An 18,713-nucleotide genomic window follows, 5' to 3' on the forward strand; every position below is an offset into this window, starting at 1 on the left:
GGTGCATATAGCTAATAATACCCTTCATGACAACTGTGAGGAGGGTGAATTTTTTTAGAACTCATGCGTTTTGTTTATATTAAGTTATATTAAGTCTGCATAATTAAGGGCGTGGCCACTTAAGTAGCAGCTTGGTCTCGCCGCTGGCCGTCTCATCACCTCAGCTGATTCCGGCTGATTAGCTGCTGAACTCGGCATATTCAACATATTTTTGATTTGTTTTTTGTGGCTTTACACAGTCAGTTGCCTTTTGGAATTAATTCCTCCAATTATCAATGGCATGCTGAGTGCACTTAATTGTGCTCACAAACCATTCAAGTTGCCTCAGTTTTCCCAGGTGAGTGAAATTATATACTTATATACCATCTCTATAAATGTATTTGTTTTATTTAAGATCATTTATCATTTATATTTTTCTTTAGAGCTGTAATGCACTCCAGAATCTGACAGATTGATCAGCTGTAGGCTCTAGAACAGTCATCTGAAGCGTTGTCATACAGTCTTATGCCTGGATTTCATCAACAGCCTTGCATTAACTATATTTGAATTGTTTGCGTTTTCCTTTTGTACAAAAGCATCATACGGACAATGTTTAGTGGCTCGATGTATTACAGCAGTGTTTTTAAAAGACTAAACACTTTATTGATGTAGCTTACAGCTAAGCACATGTGGTCAGAACACAAATGAGTCGCAGGTTATGTAATTAAGCGTTTCTCCCAAAGAAAAGCCAGTCTAAGCAAAATGCTAGCAGCCGTCTGTAGATCTGCTCACGCTCCGCCTCTTTTTGGTCACCCCCGGGCGATAGAATGATGTACAAACAAAATGGCAACAGCTGGCCACGCCCACTTGTAGCTTCATTTTTTTATTATTTTTTTATTTTACTTCCCAGGTTCTGCTGGTTGCAATTCCCGGTTTCATTGCCAATCTTGAGCCAATTGTAATGGTTTGTTTTGGTTGAGTTTCGAATTTCCCCAACCATAGCAGAGCCCAGGGGACCAGAGTGAGTGATCCAGCTTGGCCTCCCCTATTCCTTTATAGCTTCATTTGCTCTATTCAGAAACCTATGGGTGGCGTCACGGTTACTACGTCCATATCTTTCACAGACTATGGACTATTTATACATGGTAATTAGTTTTATTTTAATTTGATGCAAAAATTATATAATGCAAAGCAGCACTTTATAAACACATATATATATATATATATATATATATATATATATATATATATATATATATATATATATATGTATGTGTATATATATATGTATGTGTGTATGTATATATATACACACACACATACACACATATATATATACATACATATATATATATATATATATATATATATATATATATATATATATATATATATATATATATATATATATATAACATGTTAAACGCGTCGTCTTGTGGAAAAAGTCTTGACTTTTATTTGAGGTGTTATCATCACACACACAGATGTGAAGTGAGTGAAATCCTCCAGCAGCAGGCAGCAGAGGGCCAGAAAACACTCTTGTATGTGTTTCAGCTTCCTGTTGTTCTGCTGAGAGCGTCTGTGGGCTAAAAATGGAAACTTTGCAGTCTAAAATTAGATGAGGGGACACAGGGGGGGGAAGCGTTTACAGGTATAATCAGACTGAAATAGACCCTGAAGCGTTGGTGTGATGCCCACACGAGCCACCGCAAATAAAAACACATCGACAGCTGTGGTCTGATATTACAATATGTGAACAAGCAACAAAAGCAGCTGATTTGCGAGCGCTTCTGTGGTTGAACGCTTTCCTGAAGGATCGATAGTGTGTCCTGTTTGTCCCTGCGTGTGTTTTAGTTCTGCTGGAGCTCAATATTTAACAGGAGTGAAGGCACTGACCCATATAGAGCCGTCTGATAAGAGTGGCATACATTAGACAACACTAAACACTGAGCTTACAACAGCACACACACACTCCAACCAACAGCATGCTCTTTTCAGCTTAAAACACAACACTTGATGCATCTCGACTGGTTATTTACATGACGACAGTTCCAGTGCACACGTGTAAAGCGCATATCTTTCTGTCTGTGTAAACAACTAGACACTTTCATTGAGGTCTGTATGAACAGAGATATACGGAACTGTGTACAGTATATGCAAAACTTTTCTAAAAGGCTAAACGTCTTTCTTTTTTTAGTATATAATTTTCATGTCAACAGACTAAAGGTTTTATTTGACAAAAAAATGGGCATTTCTGTGTGGAGTTTGCATGTTCTCCCCGTGTTGGTGTGGGTTTCCTCCGGGTCCTACGGTTTCTCCCACAGTCCAAACAAATGCGCTATAGGTGAATTAAATTAACTAAATTGGCCATAGTGTGTGGGTGTTTCCCAGTACTGGGTTGCACATACTGTAGAAGGGCATTCGCTGTGTAAAACATGCTGGATAAGTTGGGGGTTCATTCCGCTGTGGCGACCCCTGATGAATAAAGGGACTAACCCAAAGGAAAATGAATGAATGAATATTACTCAGTTTTTGGCCTCAGGTTAGTTGACAAAAAAGTATTTCATTAATATTTTTATCATTTAAAATAATCTAATATTCACAGTATTTCCTATTTAATTTTTCTTCTGGAGAAAGTCTTATTTGATTAATATATAAATATAATAGGGCTGCATAATATTGGAAAAATCTGCAATATTTTATTTCTCTACGATAAATATTGCGACATGAATACAGTTTCACAAGATGGTTTGAGCTATTTGTCGAACAGTATTCGGGTACAGAAATTGAGTAATCACAATACAAAAAAAAACAAAAAACGCTTTTCTTACTTTTTCTATTCCAAATATCTCAATATTTAATTCTTAGATCAAGTAAAAATAATGTCTTGTTTTAAAAGTCAGATTAAATAAGGCAAAATTAAGAGTTTTTCCTTAAAATGAGCTAAATTATCTGCCAGTGGGGTGAGTAAAATAATCTTGTTTTCACTTTGAAATGAAGATATTTTGACTAGAGAGAAAAATAAAAAATCTAAAATCTTTTTTGCATAAATCGTATAAATACAGTGACTAAATACAATTATGTAGCTCCTGGTCAAATATAATTCAGACTCAACCTTGTATATCTTTGTGATGTGACTGTTGCAGATGCACACATTGCGATATTGATGCTGAAACAATTTATTGTACGGTCCTAATATATATATATATATATATATATATATATATATATATATATACATACAGTTAAAGTCAGTATTATTAATCGCCCTTTGATTTTTTTCTCTTTTTTTTAAATTTTTCCCAAATTATCTTTAACAGAACAAGGAAATTTTTCACAGTATGTCTGATAATATTCTTTCTTCTGGAGAAAGTCTTATTTGTTTTATTTCGACTTGCATAAAAGCAGTTTTTATTTTTTTAAACACTATTTTAAGGACATATTATTAGCCCCTTTAAGCTATATATTTTTTTTCGATAGTCTACAGAACAAACCATCATCATACAATGACTTGCCTAATTACCCTAACCTAACCTAGTTAACCTAATTAACCCTTTAAATGTCACTTTAAGCTGTATAGAAGTGTCTTGAAAAATATGTGGTCAGATATTATTTACTGTCATCATGACAAAGATAAAATAAATCTTAAAATTAAAATAAGATAAAATTATTACAGATGAGTTATTAAAACTATTATGTTTAGAAATTTGGAGAAAATCTGCTCTCCGTTAAACAGAAAACAGGAAAAAAATAAACAGGGGTGCTAATAATTCAGGGGGGCTAATAATTCTGACTTCAACTGTATGTATATATATGTACATACCCCCTGTTTTTTTCCCAATTTTTGTTTATCGGAGAGCAGATTTTTTTTTTTCAACACATTTCTAAATAAAATATCATCAGACATACTGTGAAAATGTCTTTGCTCTGTTAAAACATTATTTGGGAAATACTGTGGCTCATAATTCTGACTTTAACTGTAAAAAAACAAAAGTATTATTATATTATCAGTTTTATTAGATTAGCCCCCTTTTTTCTCATTGTTTATTGTTGATAATTATTTATGTGAACAGCATTTGTAAATAAAAAAGCTAATAATTTTTTCTTCGACTGCATAAACTCAATATTGGTCCTCATTATAAACAAAACATTTAAACAAGCTGTAAAATGAAAATAAAGAGAAACGTGTTCACTTGAAGTAAAATTTTTATCTCAAAATAGGCTGACCATTGACTTGCATTACGAATCACCTAGAACCACAGATTTAGCTAATAATCGTCTTTAATCTGACCCGCAAAGATTTCAGAATTCCACGATCGCTAAATCTAATGCAAAATCAAGCAAACATCACAATATTTTTTGGGGCTTGATTTCCACAAATTGCCACAGATTTCCTGCATGTTTTGGGCAGTCGGGACACTGTTTAAATTACCGCCGCACCACAGAACCACATATGCATAGTTTTACCTTCGAAAAACATTCCACTACGGGCGACCCAGTAGGTATTGCTATCACCTTACAGCAAGAAGGTGGCTGGTTCGAGCCTCGGCTAGCTCAGTTATCGTTTCCGTGTGGAGTTTGCATGTTCTCACTGCGACCCCAGATTAATAAAGGGACTGAGCCGAAAAGAAAATGAATGAATGAACATACACTACCTAAAAAGTCGTGTCGCCCATTCAAGTTTTAGGAACAGCAAATAATAACTGGACTTCTAGTTGATCATTTACTATCAGAAGTGGCTTATATATAGGGCAAAGGCCTCTAGATTATGCCTATTTAAACAAAATAAAATATGATCATGCCTTGATTTTTAATGATCTAATTAAAACAGTAAGATCTGACTTTGCTTAGACAAAAGTCTTGTTACTTATAATATCCAGTGTATAATATAAAGTCATGCTGCAGTGGAAACAGAATGAATGTTGTGTTATATATTGTTATACATCCCCAATGGATGTTTTTAAAACTTATACTGATTTAAACAGTACTGATTAATACCGAACTCGATACTTCTGACAAGCCTACTGTGAACTGTCAATTTTTCTGAACTATCCCCAGCTATAACATGATTGTTCACAAACCGTCATCCAGGTAGGCCTGGTCCAGGTTCTCCTGCTTGACCCTCACAGGACTGGCATGTCGGTGGTGCTGCGCGGGCAGGAGGCTGCGGGCGGGTGGAGATCGTCCTGCTGCTACATACGCTTTCTGATGGGCTGTGGTGTTGCAAAGCTCGGACACATCCAGGGTTGAAAACATGTTGGCGGATGATTGGATGCTGTCATTTCCTCTACTGTGCTGGTAGGCGCTGGACACAAACACAGGAGCAGAGCTGTGTGTCGTCCCCATGCACGAAGCATGAGCTGGAGAGGTGGAGAGGATGGATGCCATCTGGTAGTGGTGGATGGGCTCCAGGTGGTGCTGCGGGACGGCGGGATACATGGCAGATTGGGGGCGATGGTATGGCGCTCTGGTGGGCATCATGTAACCGTCTGTGAGACGGCCAGCGGGAGGAGAAACACCCATAATGGGAGACACACCACAGCCTAACTGTGCATAATGGTAATCTTCAAGAGGCTCCGCTTTAATCTGAGGAACTGGAGAAGAAATTAGTAAAGTCAGTTAAGGTCAAAATTATTAAACATCCTGGATATTTTTCCACCAATTTCAGTTTTTTTTTGTAATATTTAGTTTTAACATTTTTTATGAGATATTTTAACAAAAACAGTACAATACCAATAAAAAGAAGAGGAAAAAATAATACAAAATAATTGACATTAGCCCCCCACCCCCTCAAAAAAAAAACAAGGACAGATTGTCTCAGTTACCAAATAAACATACATAACATATGTGGCATAAACTATATATATATATATATATATATATATATATATATATATATATATATATATATATATATAGTTGAAGTCAGAATTATTAGCCCCCCTGAATTATTAGAACGCTTGTTGGATGGATTTAAAAATAATAGAATTTATATATATATAAATATATATATATATACATATATATATATATATATATATATATATATATATATATATATATACACACACACAGTTGATGTCAGAATTATTAGCCCTCCTGTGAATTTTTTTCCCCCAATTTCTGTTTAACGAAGAGAAGATTATTTCAACACATGTCTAATCATAATAGTTTTAATAACTCATTTCTAACAACTGATTTATTTTATCTTTGCCATGATGACAGTAAATAATATTTGACTAGATATTTTTCAAGACACTTCTATACAGCTTAAAGTGACATTTAAAGGCTTAACTAGGGTAATTAGGTTAACTAGGCAGGTTAGGGTAATTAGGCAAGTTATTGTATAATGATGGTTTGTTCTGTAGACTATCAAGAAAAAATAAGCTTAAAGGGGCTAATAATTTTGTCCCTAAAATAATGTTTAAAAAATTAAAAACGGCTTTTATTCTAGCCGAAACAAAACAAATAAGACTTTCTTCAGGAGAAAAAATATTATCAGACATACTGTTAACATTTCCTTGCTCTGTAAACAACATTTGGAAAATATTTTAAAAAGAAGAAAAAAAAAATCGAAGGGGGCTAATATAACTGCCACCTGCGCATCACTTCTGTGCTGGGCTGCGGCCCTCCAGGAATTGAGTTTGACATCCCTGCTTTAAGACCATTATGAATGAAATTTTAGACTTTACAGCAGGGGCGGACTGGGACAAAAATTCAGCCCTGGCACTGTTGCCACATCAGCCCACATTACCACACCGACACAGCCCCACCCACAGACATGCACATTCACTATTTATTTTGGTGTAAAGATGGTGAAATAATATGACATTTTTCCCAGATTTTGATTATGTTTGGGTAACCTTGGATTGGGTCGGCCCATCTTGAAACCAGGCGGCAGCTGCCGATTGGGCCAAATGCTTAACACTTATTATTATTAATATTTTTATTATCATCATCATAATATCACATCTAGCAAGAGATAAAAGCTGTCTGCACTTAAAAACAATACATAATTTTAAAAAAAACTGACCGGCCCACATTTAAAAATTGGTCCAGCCCTTCTGGCATTTGCCAGAATTGCCAGATGGCCAGTCCGCCCCTGCTTTACAGAGCTGAACACTAAGGATTTTTCTAATGGCCCAGTTACTTCTGTAATACTTCCTGTATGAATGGAAGATCATGTAAAGGGATGTGTTGCTTTAGTTATTTAGTTTTTCCTGATTAGGAAATTTAATTAAGAAAATTTGCTGTAAAAAATGACTAACAGCTATTTTAATATCTTTTTGCAATGAGAAAATTCAGTCAATAAAAAAAGTTTTGAGATGTATTATTGTCATCCTGAATGGGTATAGCTTTACTTGGACTTGTATGTGGGCTTGGAAATAAAGACTCTTTAAGGCCTAAAATGTAAGACTTTGAAGACCCTGCGGACACCCTGTGACTGCTAAATCATGTGCAGTTCTCACCTGAGAGAGGAGTGTAGGTGAAGTTCTGAGACTGGCTGCATTTCTTCTTCCCGTTCAGCACATGGAAGTTGACTTTTACTGGCCGGTAGATGTTTGTGTCCCGATACGGAGGAATCTCCAAGAACAACAGATTCTGATGGCAGAGCAGCATACAATGATCATCTGAACACCATTATTGATTTCTGCTCTGCTAATAATCTGCAGTACTCACAGATGTGCTTTTATCCCTGTAAACCTTCGCTTCAGACTCCCAGATCTGCAAGTCACCTAAGACCAGAAAACAACATTTAAATGCAGAACTATAGTAAGAGCTGAAACGTCAGACCATACTGTTGTTCTTTTATAAATAACATCTATTTAACAACATGCTAATTCATACTAGTAACATGGTAATATGGTAACTAATACAAGCAGCAAGCTAATTCATACCAGAAACCTGTTAACAACATGTTAATTCATACTATAAATATGCTAACATGTTAATTGATACTAGAAACAAGGTAGCAACATGCTAATTCATGCTAGAAACATGCTAACAAGCTAATTCATACTAAAATACGCTAATTCTAGAAATGTGCTAACAAGAATAGTAGAATAGTGCTAACAACATGCAACCTATTGCTATGAACATACTAATTTATAATAGAATAATAACATGTTATTTCATACAAGAAACATGGTAACAACATATTAATAATTCATACTAGAAACATTCAACAACAACATGCCATGCCTGTAGAATAATGCTGAGAACACGCTAATTATTGTTTAAATCATGTTAACAACATGCAAATTCAAACTAAATTATGCTAATTCAGACTAGAATCTTGCTAAAAACATGCTAATTCATACTAGAATCATTACAACAAATTAATTTACACAATAAACATGATAGCAACATGCTAATTCATACTAGAAACATACTAAAAACAAGTCAGTTTATTCATAGTGGAATAATGCTAACAACATGCTAAATATATTGTTAAACTCATGCACATTTATGGTAAATTATGCTAATTTACACTAGAATCTTGCTATAAACAAGCTAAATCACACTAGAATCATGATAACATGTTAATTCATACAAGAAACTTGGTAGCAACATGCTAATTCATACTAGAAACATGCTAACAACATGCTATGTCAGTAGAATAATGGTAAGAACGCACTAATTATTGCTATTCATATTAAATTCATATTAAATTATGCTAATTCACACTAGAATCTTGTTAAAACATGCTAATTCATACTAGAATCATGACAACACATTATTCTTGCAAGAAACATGGTAGCAACATGCTAATTCATTCTAGTCAATTCATTCATAGTAGAATCATGCTAACAACATGCAAAATATTGCTAAAATCATGCAAATTTATAGTAAGTTATGCTAATTCCCACTAGAATCTTGCTAAAAGCATGCTAATTCATACTAGAATCATGACAACACGTTAATTCATCCAAGAAACATATTAGCAACATGCTAATTCATTCTAAAAACATGCTAACAACATTTCAATTCATTGATAGTAGAATAATGTTAACAACATGAAAATTATTGCTAAAATCATGCAAATTTACAGTAAATTATGCTAATTCACACTAGATTCTAGAAATAAACATGCTTATTCATTTTAGAATCATGATAACAACATGCAAATTCATACTTAATTATGCTCATTCACACTAGAATCTTGCTATAAACATGCTAATTCATACTAGAATCATGATAACAAGTAAATTCACACAAGAAACTTGGTAGCAACATGCTAATTCATACTAGAAACATGCTAATTATTACTAAAATCATGTTAACAACATGCAAATTCATATTAAATTATACTAATTCACTCTAGAATCAAGCTAAAAACATGCTAATTCATACTAGAATCATGATAACAACATGCTAATCCATACAAAAATCATGTTAAAAGAAATCAGTCATTAATTATCAAAATGATCAAAGGTGTTCTGGCTGGTTCCTAAATTATTTTTCACAATCAAATGAATTTTTACTTATTACTTTTTTTGCAAGTTTCATTAAGCACTGGGTGTTAATGATTAAATAAAAAAATACATTTAAAATGTAATGATATTAGTGTTTTTAACTATATTTGTGGCTCATAAATTTTGTTTTATTAAACTTTTTGAACATCTACAATCTAACATCTGTCTCCTTAGAGACATTGAAGATTGGCACTCATTTAAGTTGGGGTGGGGACGACTGTAACTAATTTACATTCGTTCACATGCAAACGCCTCTGTGTATCCTCACTATTTATTGTTGAAAGCCACAACAAACCTCTGTCCTGCGACTCTACATCTGCATCAGAGAGAAAGTTTTTGTGCACAGAGGATGAAACTCCCACTCTCCTGCTGCTTTACTTTTGCAGCTCGACTTTGAGCGCAGGAAAGGAAAGAGACTCTGCTTGTAGATGCTATCACTGCAGAGCAAAACCACATCCTCTCGCACCACACTGCACACCTAAATGGAAAGTGCTGCTAAAAAGTTTACTTGCGTCAGAAACTGTAGGCCGTTTCTGCAGGACGTCAATGAGAGTTACGGCTGATGTTTGCAATTGTCCTTTTGTGATTCTGAAATTGCATTCAGTCTGTGCCAATGCTGTCATTCACTATATAAACTTAGAACCATTATGACCAACAATTTAAACAATTTCTTTTTTAATTTATTTATTAATTACTCTAGTTACTTGGTTTTGCATCTACAGTTTATTTTTTATTTTTTTAACGGAACAATTTCCTATTATCCTATTCCTATTATTTATATTTTCCTTCCTATAAAAAGTTAAAGTCAGAATTATTAGCCTCCCTTTGAATTTTTTTTCTTTCTTAAATATTTCCCAAATGATGTTTAACAGAGCAAGGACATTTTCACAGTATGTCTGATAATATTTATATTATAATATATTTTTTATATTTTTTATCTGGAAAATTTCTTATGCGTTTTATTTTGTCTAGAATAAAAGCAGTTTTAAATTTTTTTAAAAACATTTTTGGGATAAAATTATTAGCCCCTTTAAGCTAATTTTTTTTTTCCGACTATCTACAGAACAAACCATTGATTTACAATAACTTGCCTAATTACCCTAACCTGCCTAGTTAACCTAATTAACCTAGTTAAGCCTTTAAATGTCACTTTAAGCTGTATAGAAGTGTCTTGAAAAATATCTAGTCAAATATTATTTACTGTCATCATGGCAAAGATAAAATAAATCAGTTATTAGGAATGAGTTTTTAAAACTATTATGTTTAGAAATGTGCTGAAAAAATCTTCTCTCCGTTAAACAGAAATTGGGAAAAAAAAATTAACATGGGAGCTAATAATTCTGACATCAACTGTGTGTATGTATATATATATATATATATATATATATATATATATATATATATATATATATATATATATATATATATATATATATATATATATATATATATATATATATTTATTTATATATATGTGTGTGTGTGTGTGTATATATATATATATATATATATATATATATATATATATATATATATATATATATATATATATATATATATTCTATTATTTTTAAATCCATTTATAACATAATAACAATATAATCATGCATTTATATCATTATGTTGTATGTAGATATGTATTTACAAACAATGGTTTAAGTATCTTACTGCTTATTTGTCCACAATACTCCACACAAATATTAGCTTAAAGTTATTAACGATGCATATAAAATAATCACAGTGCTCAGCATATATGAGTACACCCCTTAGAAATCTCCAATTTAAGTTAAGGTTTTTTATAGGATGCTTTACAATATTATATTTGTGCATACACATTAGTTTAGTCAGTACTGAAACCAAATCTGGAGCTAATCTAACAAAAATAACTTACGATAATAGTTCAGAAATTAGTAGCCCAAATCTATATGTTGGGGGAAAATATTAAATAACATTTTCCAAAACAGCAAAAATCAAGAGAAGAAAAAATGTATACAATTTAGTTGAAATTTTGTAGGTTTTAATTTTTTTTTTTTTGCAATATTTTGCATGAATTTAAATGTATTATATTTCCATTTTTTTATTTTATAATATAATAATAATAAATAATTATATATATATATATATATATATATATATATATATATATATATATATATATATATATATATATATATATATATATATATATATATATTTTTTTTTTTTTTTTTTTTTTTTTTATAAATATATCTGTTTAATAAATCTGGTTTGTTTAAACACACCAAAATACATTGTCTATACTTACAGAAATAGATAAAAATATTCAATTTCAAAATGGGGTGTGCACAACTATGCTGAGCACTAGGGACAGGTACCGAAACTCTGTACTTTATCGGTATCGGTGCTACATTATAAAAGACTGAATTATCGATAAGCTCTGACGTTAACGGTTCTGATATCGGTACTGGAAAACTATTGTTGAATAAACATTACTTACAGTAGCATAATTAACTGACCAACCTTTTCTAATTTGCGATATTTGATATTAGTCGGCACAGTTGGCAATCTCATGAGAAATGCTTGTGTTTCCGGCGAGCGCATAAGGTAAAGCTTTCACAGTTCTTGGCGGAGCGCACACACATAACTCGCGACACAGACTCGCACTCAGCAGCTCGTGAGTTTGCGGAGTCATCCAAACGAATTGTATTTCCAGAGTGGACTGCGACAATTCCCATTGCAACAAGTTGTTTTCTTGTATAAGCGGAAACGCAAACAATCTGGCTAAGTGAAAGTATCTTTCAAAAGTGCATTAACTGCAGTGCAAAGTTTTGACTGCCTAGCTACTAACATCTAGCTACATCTAAGCTATTTTTGCTATTTTTATTTTTAAATCGAAGCAACTTAAATCCAAGTCAATCATATCTTAGTGAATAATAAAACTGACAATGAAACATATGAGGCAGAATAGTCAGTTCAGTTATTTACTGTAAATAGTATGCTGTACTAAACAGAAACACAAGTTATTGCATCTTAACATGTAATTCTCGAGGTATGGTCACGAGGAATACCTCTTCAAAAATAACTCCTCTCCCTCAGTCATCTTTCCATCAAGCAAGTTTCTGTTGGCAACATCGCCAACCAGCGGTGGCAGTAACGCACCAAAAAGTTTGTTGTCGAACACCGTAAAACAGGAAGAAGAATTTCTCATTCTAGCCATCATATGGATTTACTATCATCGGCTACACACCGGCCCCACATCTCCGTGAATGTCGGTGCCGTCACTTATTGATCCGCAATCTGTAAATGTAGCTTGTGTGGACGTTACTTGACTAATAAAATAGCGACGCTATCGCCAAGCTACTGAGAAATGTAGTTAAGCTAGTAACGTTACTGCCCAACACTGTTAAATAAACACACTCCGTTACAATGAAAACAGTATTTTTGTTTTTTTCTGCAGTAGCCTAAATACATTTTCAACATTAAAAATGCTTTGACATCAGCTGCATTTACAAATATAGCCTAAAAAAAGCCTAATAATAAACTGTGCTTATTAATATATGATAAAAAAACTGCTTGTTTTTACATTGCAAGATGATCCAAAACTGTATTAAAAACACAGTTAACTCCCAAAACACCGTTAACACATTTATACGAATGCGTTAATGAAAAAATGATTAAAATCATCAACATTATCTCATTTAACTGCATTTTGCAACTCAAAGAGGGTATTTTCAACTGCAGGGAGCACTAAAGAAAGATCCTGACTTCTGCCAGAAAAGTCAAACATGTCGATTTTTTCTGCAGAAGAATAATTAAAAACTGAGAGTAATTTTTCTTTACACCATACTACATTCTTTTACAGGAAAAATTGTATTTATGTTTTACAATTATTTGTTTTGTTTTATTTTTTGTTGTTTTATTTTATTATTTTATAAAAGATAAAATAAAATAAAGTTGTTCATTTCTAATTGTTATTTTTTTTTCATAAAAAATACAGATAAGAGAACTGTTAAAGAACTGAACCGATAAGTGGTATCAATAAAAGTAGTAATATCGTTATTAAAAACTTAACAATACCCATACCTACTGAGCACTGTATATATTATAAAAATAATTTGTTATAAACTCCCAAAAAACCTAAACAAAACATTCACATTTGGTCTACATATATCGTGTAAACGAACAGTGTGTAGGTGTTGGTTCTGAGGTTTCTGACGTCTTTAAAAACAGACAGTGTGTGCTGTGTTTGTGTTTATGCAAGCTTTGCAAGTCTTATCTGTTTTTCACTCTCGTGTTGCAGTCTCTCGTGTAATCCAACACTTCATGACTCCAGCCTAGACCACCATTTTTCAGTATATGCAAAGCACATCAATGCACCTTTAAACAAACTGTATGCTAATCATCTTCACGGATGGCTGACAACGCCTGCAGAAGTCAAATATTAATGGAGTTGTGTGTCGTTGTTAAGATGCTACAGCACCAAATTACAAGCTGATTTCACCTTATGTGAAAGTTATTCATTCAAAAAAGGTGAAATTGGTTCCTAATTTAATTTTTCCCTTTAAAGATTACATTTTACAAGGGCTACAGATTTAACAATTATTTCTACACCACTCTCCTGCCTGCCCGAATTGCTGGAATGTCTCACATATCGAAATATTATGTTCATTCATTCATTTTCCTTCGGCTTATTCCATTTATTCATCAGGGTCACCACAGCGGAATGAACTGCCAACTTATCCAGCATATGTTTTACAAAGCAGATGCCCTTCCAGCTGCAACCCAGTACTGGGAAACACCCATACACTCTCACATTCACAAACACACACTACGGCCAATTTACTTTATGTAATTCACCTATAGCGCATGTCTTTCGACTGTGGGGGAAAGCGGAGCACCTGGAGGAAACCCACATCAACATGGGGAGAACGTGCAAACTCCACACAGAAATTCCATTGGTTTGCACTAATAATCAGCAGAGGAGTTTGACTCACCATGCGTTTTCTCAAAGAAGATGACTTTGGACTCTGGAGTGAAGTTCTGGCCTCTGAGGATCATCTGCGCTCCGCCTAGAACTGAAGAGTGATCTGTGTCCTGATGCTCCACCGCTGGATGCTCATGACCGGACCTTTGAGCTGGCAGACAGCCCAAGACATTTATTAAGATTAAAACGTTATATTTGACTATTTTTTATCAGAATTATTACAACTAAAGATTAACGAAATACATAAATAAATAGATAAATATACTGTAAAATCTTATGTTTTTAGATATGAATAGTGCTAATATGAATGAGTACACCCTAATGCTGCATTCACACCAGACGCATAACTCGCGGATAAATCGCGATATTCGCGCGTAAATAGCCACGTGAACATTTGAGTTTACTCGCTTCATTCCCGCATGAAACCGCTTCATTCGCTTGTCAAATTCACTTCAGAACAGTCGCGGATTCTCGTGTGATGGGCAGGGCTTCTGTCTGCCCGGCGACTCTAGCTTCATTGCTAAATGGCAAACATGGATTTTATTAAGAAAATAACAGTGTTTATTTGCTTTATGAAGGCTGAAAAACAGAGTTGATATGTTTAGGGTCGTGTCTGAGTCCACTACATCCTTTCAGAGGTGCATCCAGCTCTGTGAGCTCATAAACTCCTCCAGAAACTGAACCTGGATGACGGAGGCTTTCAGCGGTGCTTCTGACAGAGCCAAGCCCAGTTTAATGAACTGTACGATACGTCACAATCACGCCCCCACAAGAGCAAGCTCCTGATTGGTTAACGCGGCGCTAATGTCCGCTGAAGTTCAGATTTTTGAACTCGAGTGATTCACGTTAAACGCGCAAAACACTCATGTCGCGCCACACCATACGATGTGTTCACCATTTGCACCGCACAATTCGCGAAATTCACGCCGTATCGCGCCGCAGGATGTTTATTCGCGTGTTTGCATTGACTTAACATGTAAATCATTCGCACTTGACATGCGTCTGATGTGAACGCAGCATTACAGATCTCTCTTTTAAATTAATATTTTCTATAAAATGCTTTACAATAAAATATTTTGTATTATTAACCCTTGATGAGTTCCCTAGACCGGTGGTCAGAAAGACGCGCACCGCGGTTGTCATAAATCACAAATGATCAGTGTTTTCAATCACAAGAGACTTATTTTAGGTGTCAAATAACGAATTGCACGAAATTAGTAGTATCACAGTTCGTGAAATACACCACGGCTGTCTGTGAAAAGGGCAATAATCATATTAAGCATAATCCGACAACATGCTTACTTCATACTGTATACACACTGTGTGCATAATTAGACATTTTGTGCTGTCCGTAATTGTACTTTTGCGCATGCGGGTCAGTTTAGGACCATGATCTGTTCACACAGCAAATCTGATATTGGCCACATTTATGTCAACAATGTGAACAGCCATGCAAAAAAATCTGATCTGAGAAAAAAAAATCTGATTCAGAACGTAGCCTTAGAGGTTTTTGCATCTGAACTCTTTATATACTTATTTAAATGTAATAATTACATTTAAATATCTAAAATTCACATATAAGAGCATTAATATTATAAAGCTTTCCATGCAAAAGTAAGTGCAATAAAATGTGGGCCAATGAGTTAAGTAAGATTTAATTGAAAAATGTAAATGCATACAGCATTCAATGGTCTGCGAGGCCACTTGGAGAGAAAGCCACTGTCCTCCAGGTTGAGGAATATGGACACGGAAGACCAATCTCACACGGGTGTTTTTCCGTCCCACATCCGTCTCTCCTTTCTTCAGCTCGATGTCAGCATTCCTCAGCTTCAGAATACCGGCACAGTCAATTCTATAAACAAAAACAGACTTTTAACAAGTAAACCTTCCTTTTATCACATGCTGTTCATGTTTCATTCTTTCTGGGGGAGAGGACCCGACCACATTTCTGTAGCGCGGGAATAAATTTCCAATTAAGCGTGGGAGCGGACGGTAACAGGTTTAATTTTGGACAGAAGCGGGCGGTTCCACAATATCGCTCCTAGCTCCCCACTCCCGAGCAAGCAAGCACGCGCATGTATATGTGTGAAAGAGACAGCATGATGCTCCGTTTAGCTTGTTTGTTGCTGTCTGTGTGAGCTTTGTGCTCTCTCTGTGTGTGTGTGTGTGTGTGTGTGTGTGTGTGAATGAAAGAGAGAGGGAGACGCTGTCAATGTGTGTGTGTGTGTCACTTGCTTGTGCTTGTGTGTGTGTGTGTTTATACAGACAGCGTGTTATAGGCTGTCTGTACTCTGTACAGCTGGGTGGTTTTCAGTGTTGATCTCCCCCCGTCCGTTAGCGGGAACGGGCGCGGCGGGTAGAAAACGGGGCGGGTCGGGCAGCGGGACAACAAATGCTGAATATAAGCGGGAGCGGTCTGGTTCGGGATAAAACCTGGCGGGTGCAGGCAGGAGCGGGAATTTAGTCCCGCGCAGATCTCTATTCTGGGGCTTCTTTAATTTATTTCTGGCATATACCATTCTGGCTCAGTCCCTTATTAATCAGGGGTTGCCACAGCGGACTGAACCACCAACTATTCAGGCATATGTTTATGCAGCGGATGCCCTTCCAGCCACAACCCACTACTGGAAAACATCCATACACACTCATTCAAACACACACACAATCATACTTTACACTATGGCCAATTTTGTTTATCCAATTTACCTATAGTGCATATGTTTGGACTGTGGGGGAAACCGGAGTACCTGGAGGAAACCCACACCAACACGGGAGAACATGCAAACTCCCCACAGAAATGCCAACTGGACCCGTTGGGACCCGCAACCTTCTTGCTATGAGCCGACAGTGCTAAACACTGAGCCACCGTGCTACCCGATCTTCTTCATGTGTAAGGATAATTACTGTGAAAAGCCCTTTACAAATAAACCTGAATTGAACTGAATGTGATAATAATAATGTTCTTACACAGCTCTCATGTTCTCCTTGGGTTCCATCGGCACCTCAAGGATCTTGGTTCCGTTCAGCATTCGGTCTTGGCTGTTGGTGGTGACGGTCTTGCCGGTGATTCGGTGGACCTGGTAAAAGGCGTGAGGCCTAAGGTTCCTGTCATCAGCCGTGCCAATAAAGATCTGGAGAACCAGCGGCTCCGTCCCGGTGTACCCTCGCAACTGAGACAGCCCAAAACACAGTTAAAATTCACATGACATCAAGCCTAACCCTGTTGATTTTGTTTGCTCTCATTGCAAGTTTAGGCACTACATTCCGCTGTGGCGACCCCGGATTAATAAAGGGACTAAGCCGAAAAAAAAAAGAAATGAATGAATAAATGAATGAATGAATGGATGAATTGCTAGTTTTGTGGTGAACAATTCATCTGTCAGTGTCATTAAAAAAAGGTTTGCCCTTGTAATCTAAAATTGAAATCTGAAAATGCACTTCCTGTTTGTTTTGAGTTAAATTCTCAGATTGGGTGTATCTGAGGTAGTGTGTGTAGCTAACTTACTTAACTACGCCTCCTCCAACTGACAGAAAAAATAAAAAGGTGAGGAGGAGGAGCCTGTTAGGTTGTGATAATCTTTCTGTATGAAATCCCTTTACGACATCCAATCAGTTCGCAGTAAAGAAAACAAGCCACACCCACTTTTTTACTTATTTGATATTCCGTTTCTGGGTGACGCAGTGGCGCAGTAGGTAGTGCTGTCGCCTCACAGCAAGAGGGTCGCTGGTTCGATCCTCGGCTCAGTTGGTGTTTCTGTGTGGAGTTTGCATGTTCTCCCTGCCTTTGCGTGGGTTTCCTCCGGGTGCTCCGGTTTCCCCCACAGTCCAAAAACATGCGGTACAGGTGAATTGGGTAGGCTAAATTGTCCGTAGCGTATGAGTGTGTGTGTGTGTGTAAATGTGTGTGTGGATGTTTCCCAGGGATGGGTTGCGGCTGGAAGGGCATCCGCTGCGTAAAAACTTGCTGGATAAGTTGGCAGTTTATTCCGCTGTGGCGACCCCGGATTAATAAAGAGACTAAGCCGACAAGAAAATGAATGAATGAATATTCCGTTTCTCTAGGAACTGCGTCACAATACGAGAGAAAAAAAAAATACGGTCGCAGCTTCCAGTTCACGCAGACTTTAAAAGGACAGGTCAATGAAAAAAGAAAACACTGTCATCATTTACTTATCTGTGAAGGGCTTGCAGCAGCTGTTCGTAAGTTCTTTCCTAAACTAGAACGTAAACTACTAGCTAATTTGTGACTAAATTTGTTCTTCGATTACACCACATGTTCTTAAGGCAAACCGTAA

General features: G+C 35.6%; 1 protein-coding gene across 6 annotated transcripts in view; it reads right to left on the reverse strand.

Moving 5' to 3' along the window:
- The window catches only part of nfatc2b (nuclear factor of activated T cells 2b), a 34,887-nt gene that overhangs the window by 3,362 nt on the left and 12,812 nt on the right, over nucleotides 1-18,713 (reverse strand). For 5 of the 6 annotated variants that reach the window (XR_012408260.1, XR_012408261.1, XR_012408259.1 and 2 more), the window contains exons 4-9: nucleotides 17,386-17,588; nucleotides 16,098-16,270; nucleotides 14,429-14,569; nucleotides 7,660-7,715; nucleotides 7,449-7,581; nucleotides 5,061-5,573 (exon numbers count right to left, since the gene is read on the reverse strand). Coding sequence is in view for 2 of the 6 variants with exons in the window: in XM_695499.11 (XP_700591.6) it covers nucleotides 5,061-5,573; nucleotides 7,449-7,581; nucleotides 7,660-7,715; nucleotides 14,429-14,569; nucleotides 16,098-16,270; nucleotides 17,386-17,588 (1,219 nt within the window). In the remaining 4 variants the exon portion in view is untranslated. The remainder of the gene's footprint in view (nucleotides 1-5,060; nucleotides 5,574-7,448; nucleotides 7,582-7,659; nucleotides 7,716-14,428; nucleotides 14,570-16,097; nucleotides 16,271-17,385; nucleotides 17,589-18,713) is intronic. The other variant, XM_073954736.1, reaches the window with a different exon arrangement.

The sequence above is a fragment of the Danio rerio genome, chromosome 6, assembly GCF_049306965.1.
Source record: "Danio rerio strain Tuebingen ecotype United States chromosome 6, GRCz12tu, whole genome shotgun sequence".
NCBI classification, from domain to species: domain Eukaryota; kingdom Metazoa; phylum Chordata; class Actinopteri; order Cypriniformes; family Danionidae; genus Danio; species Danio rerio.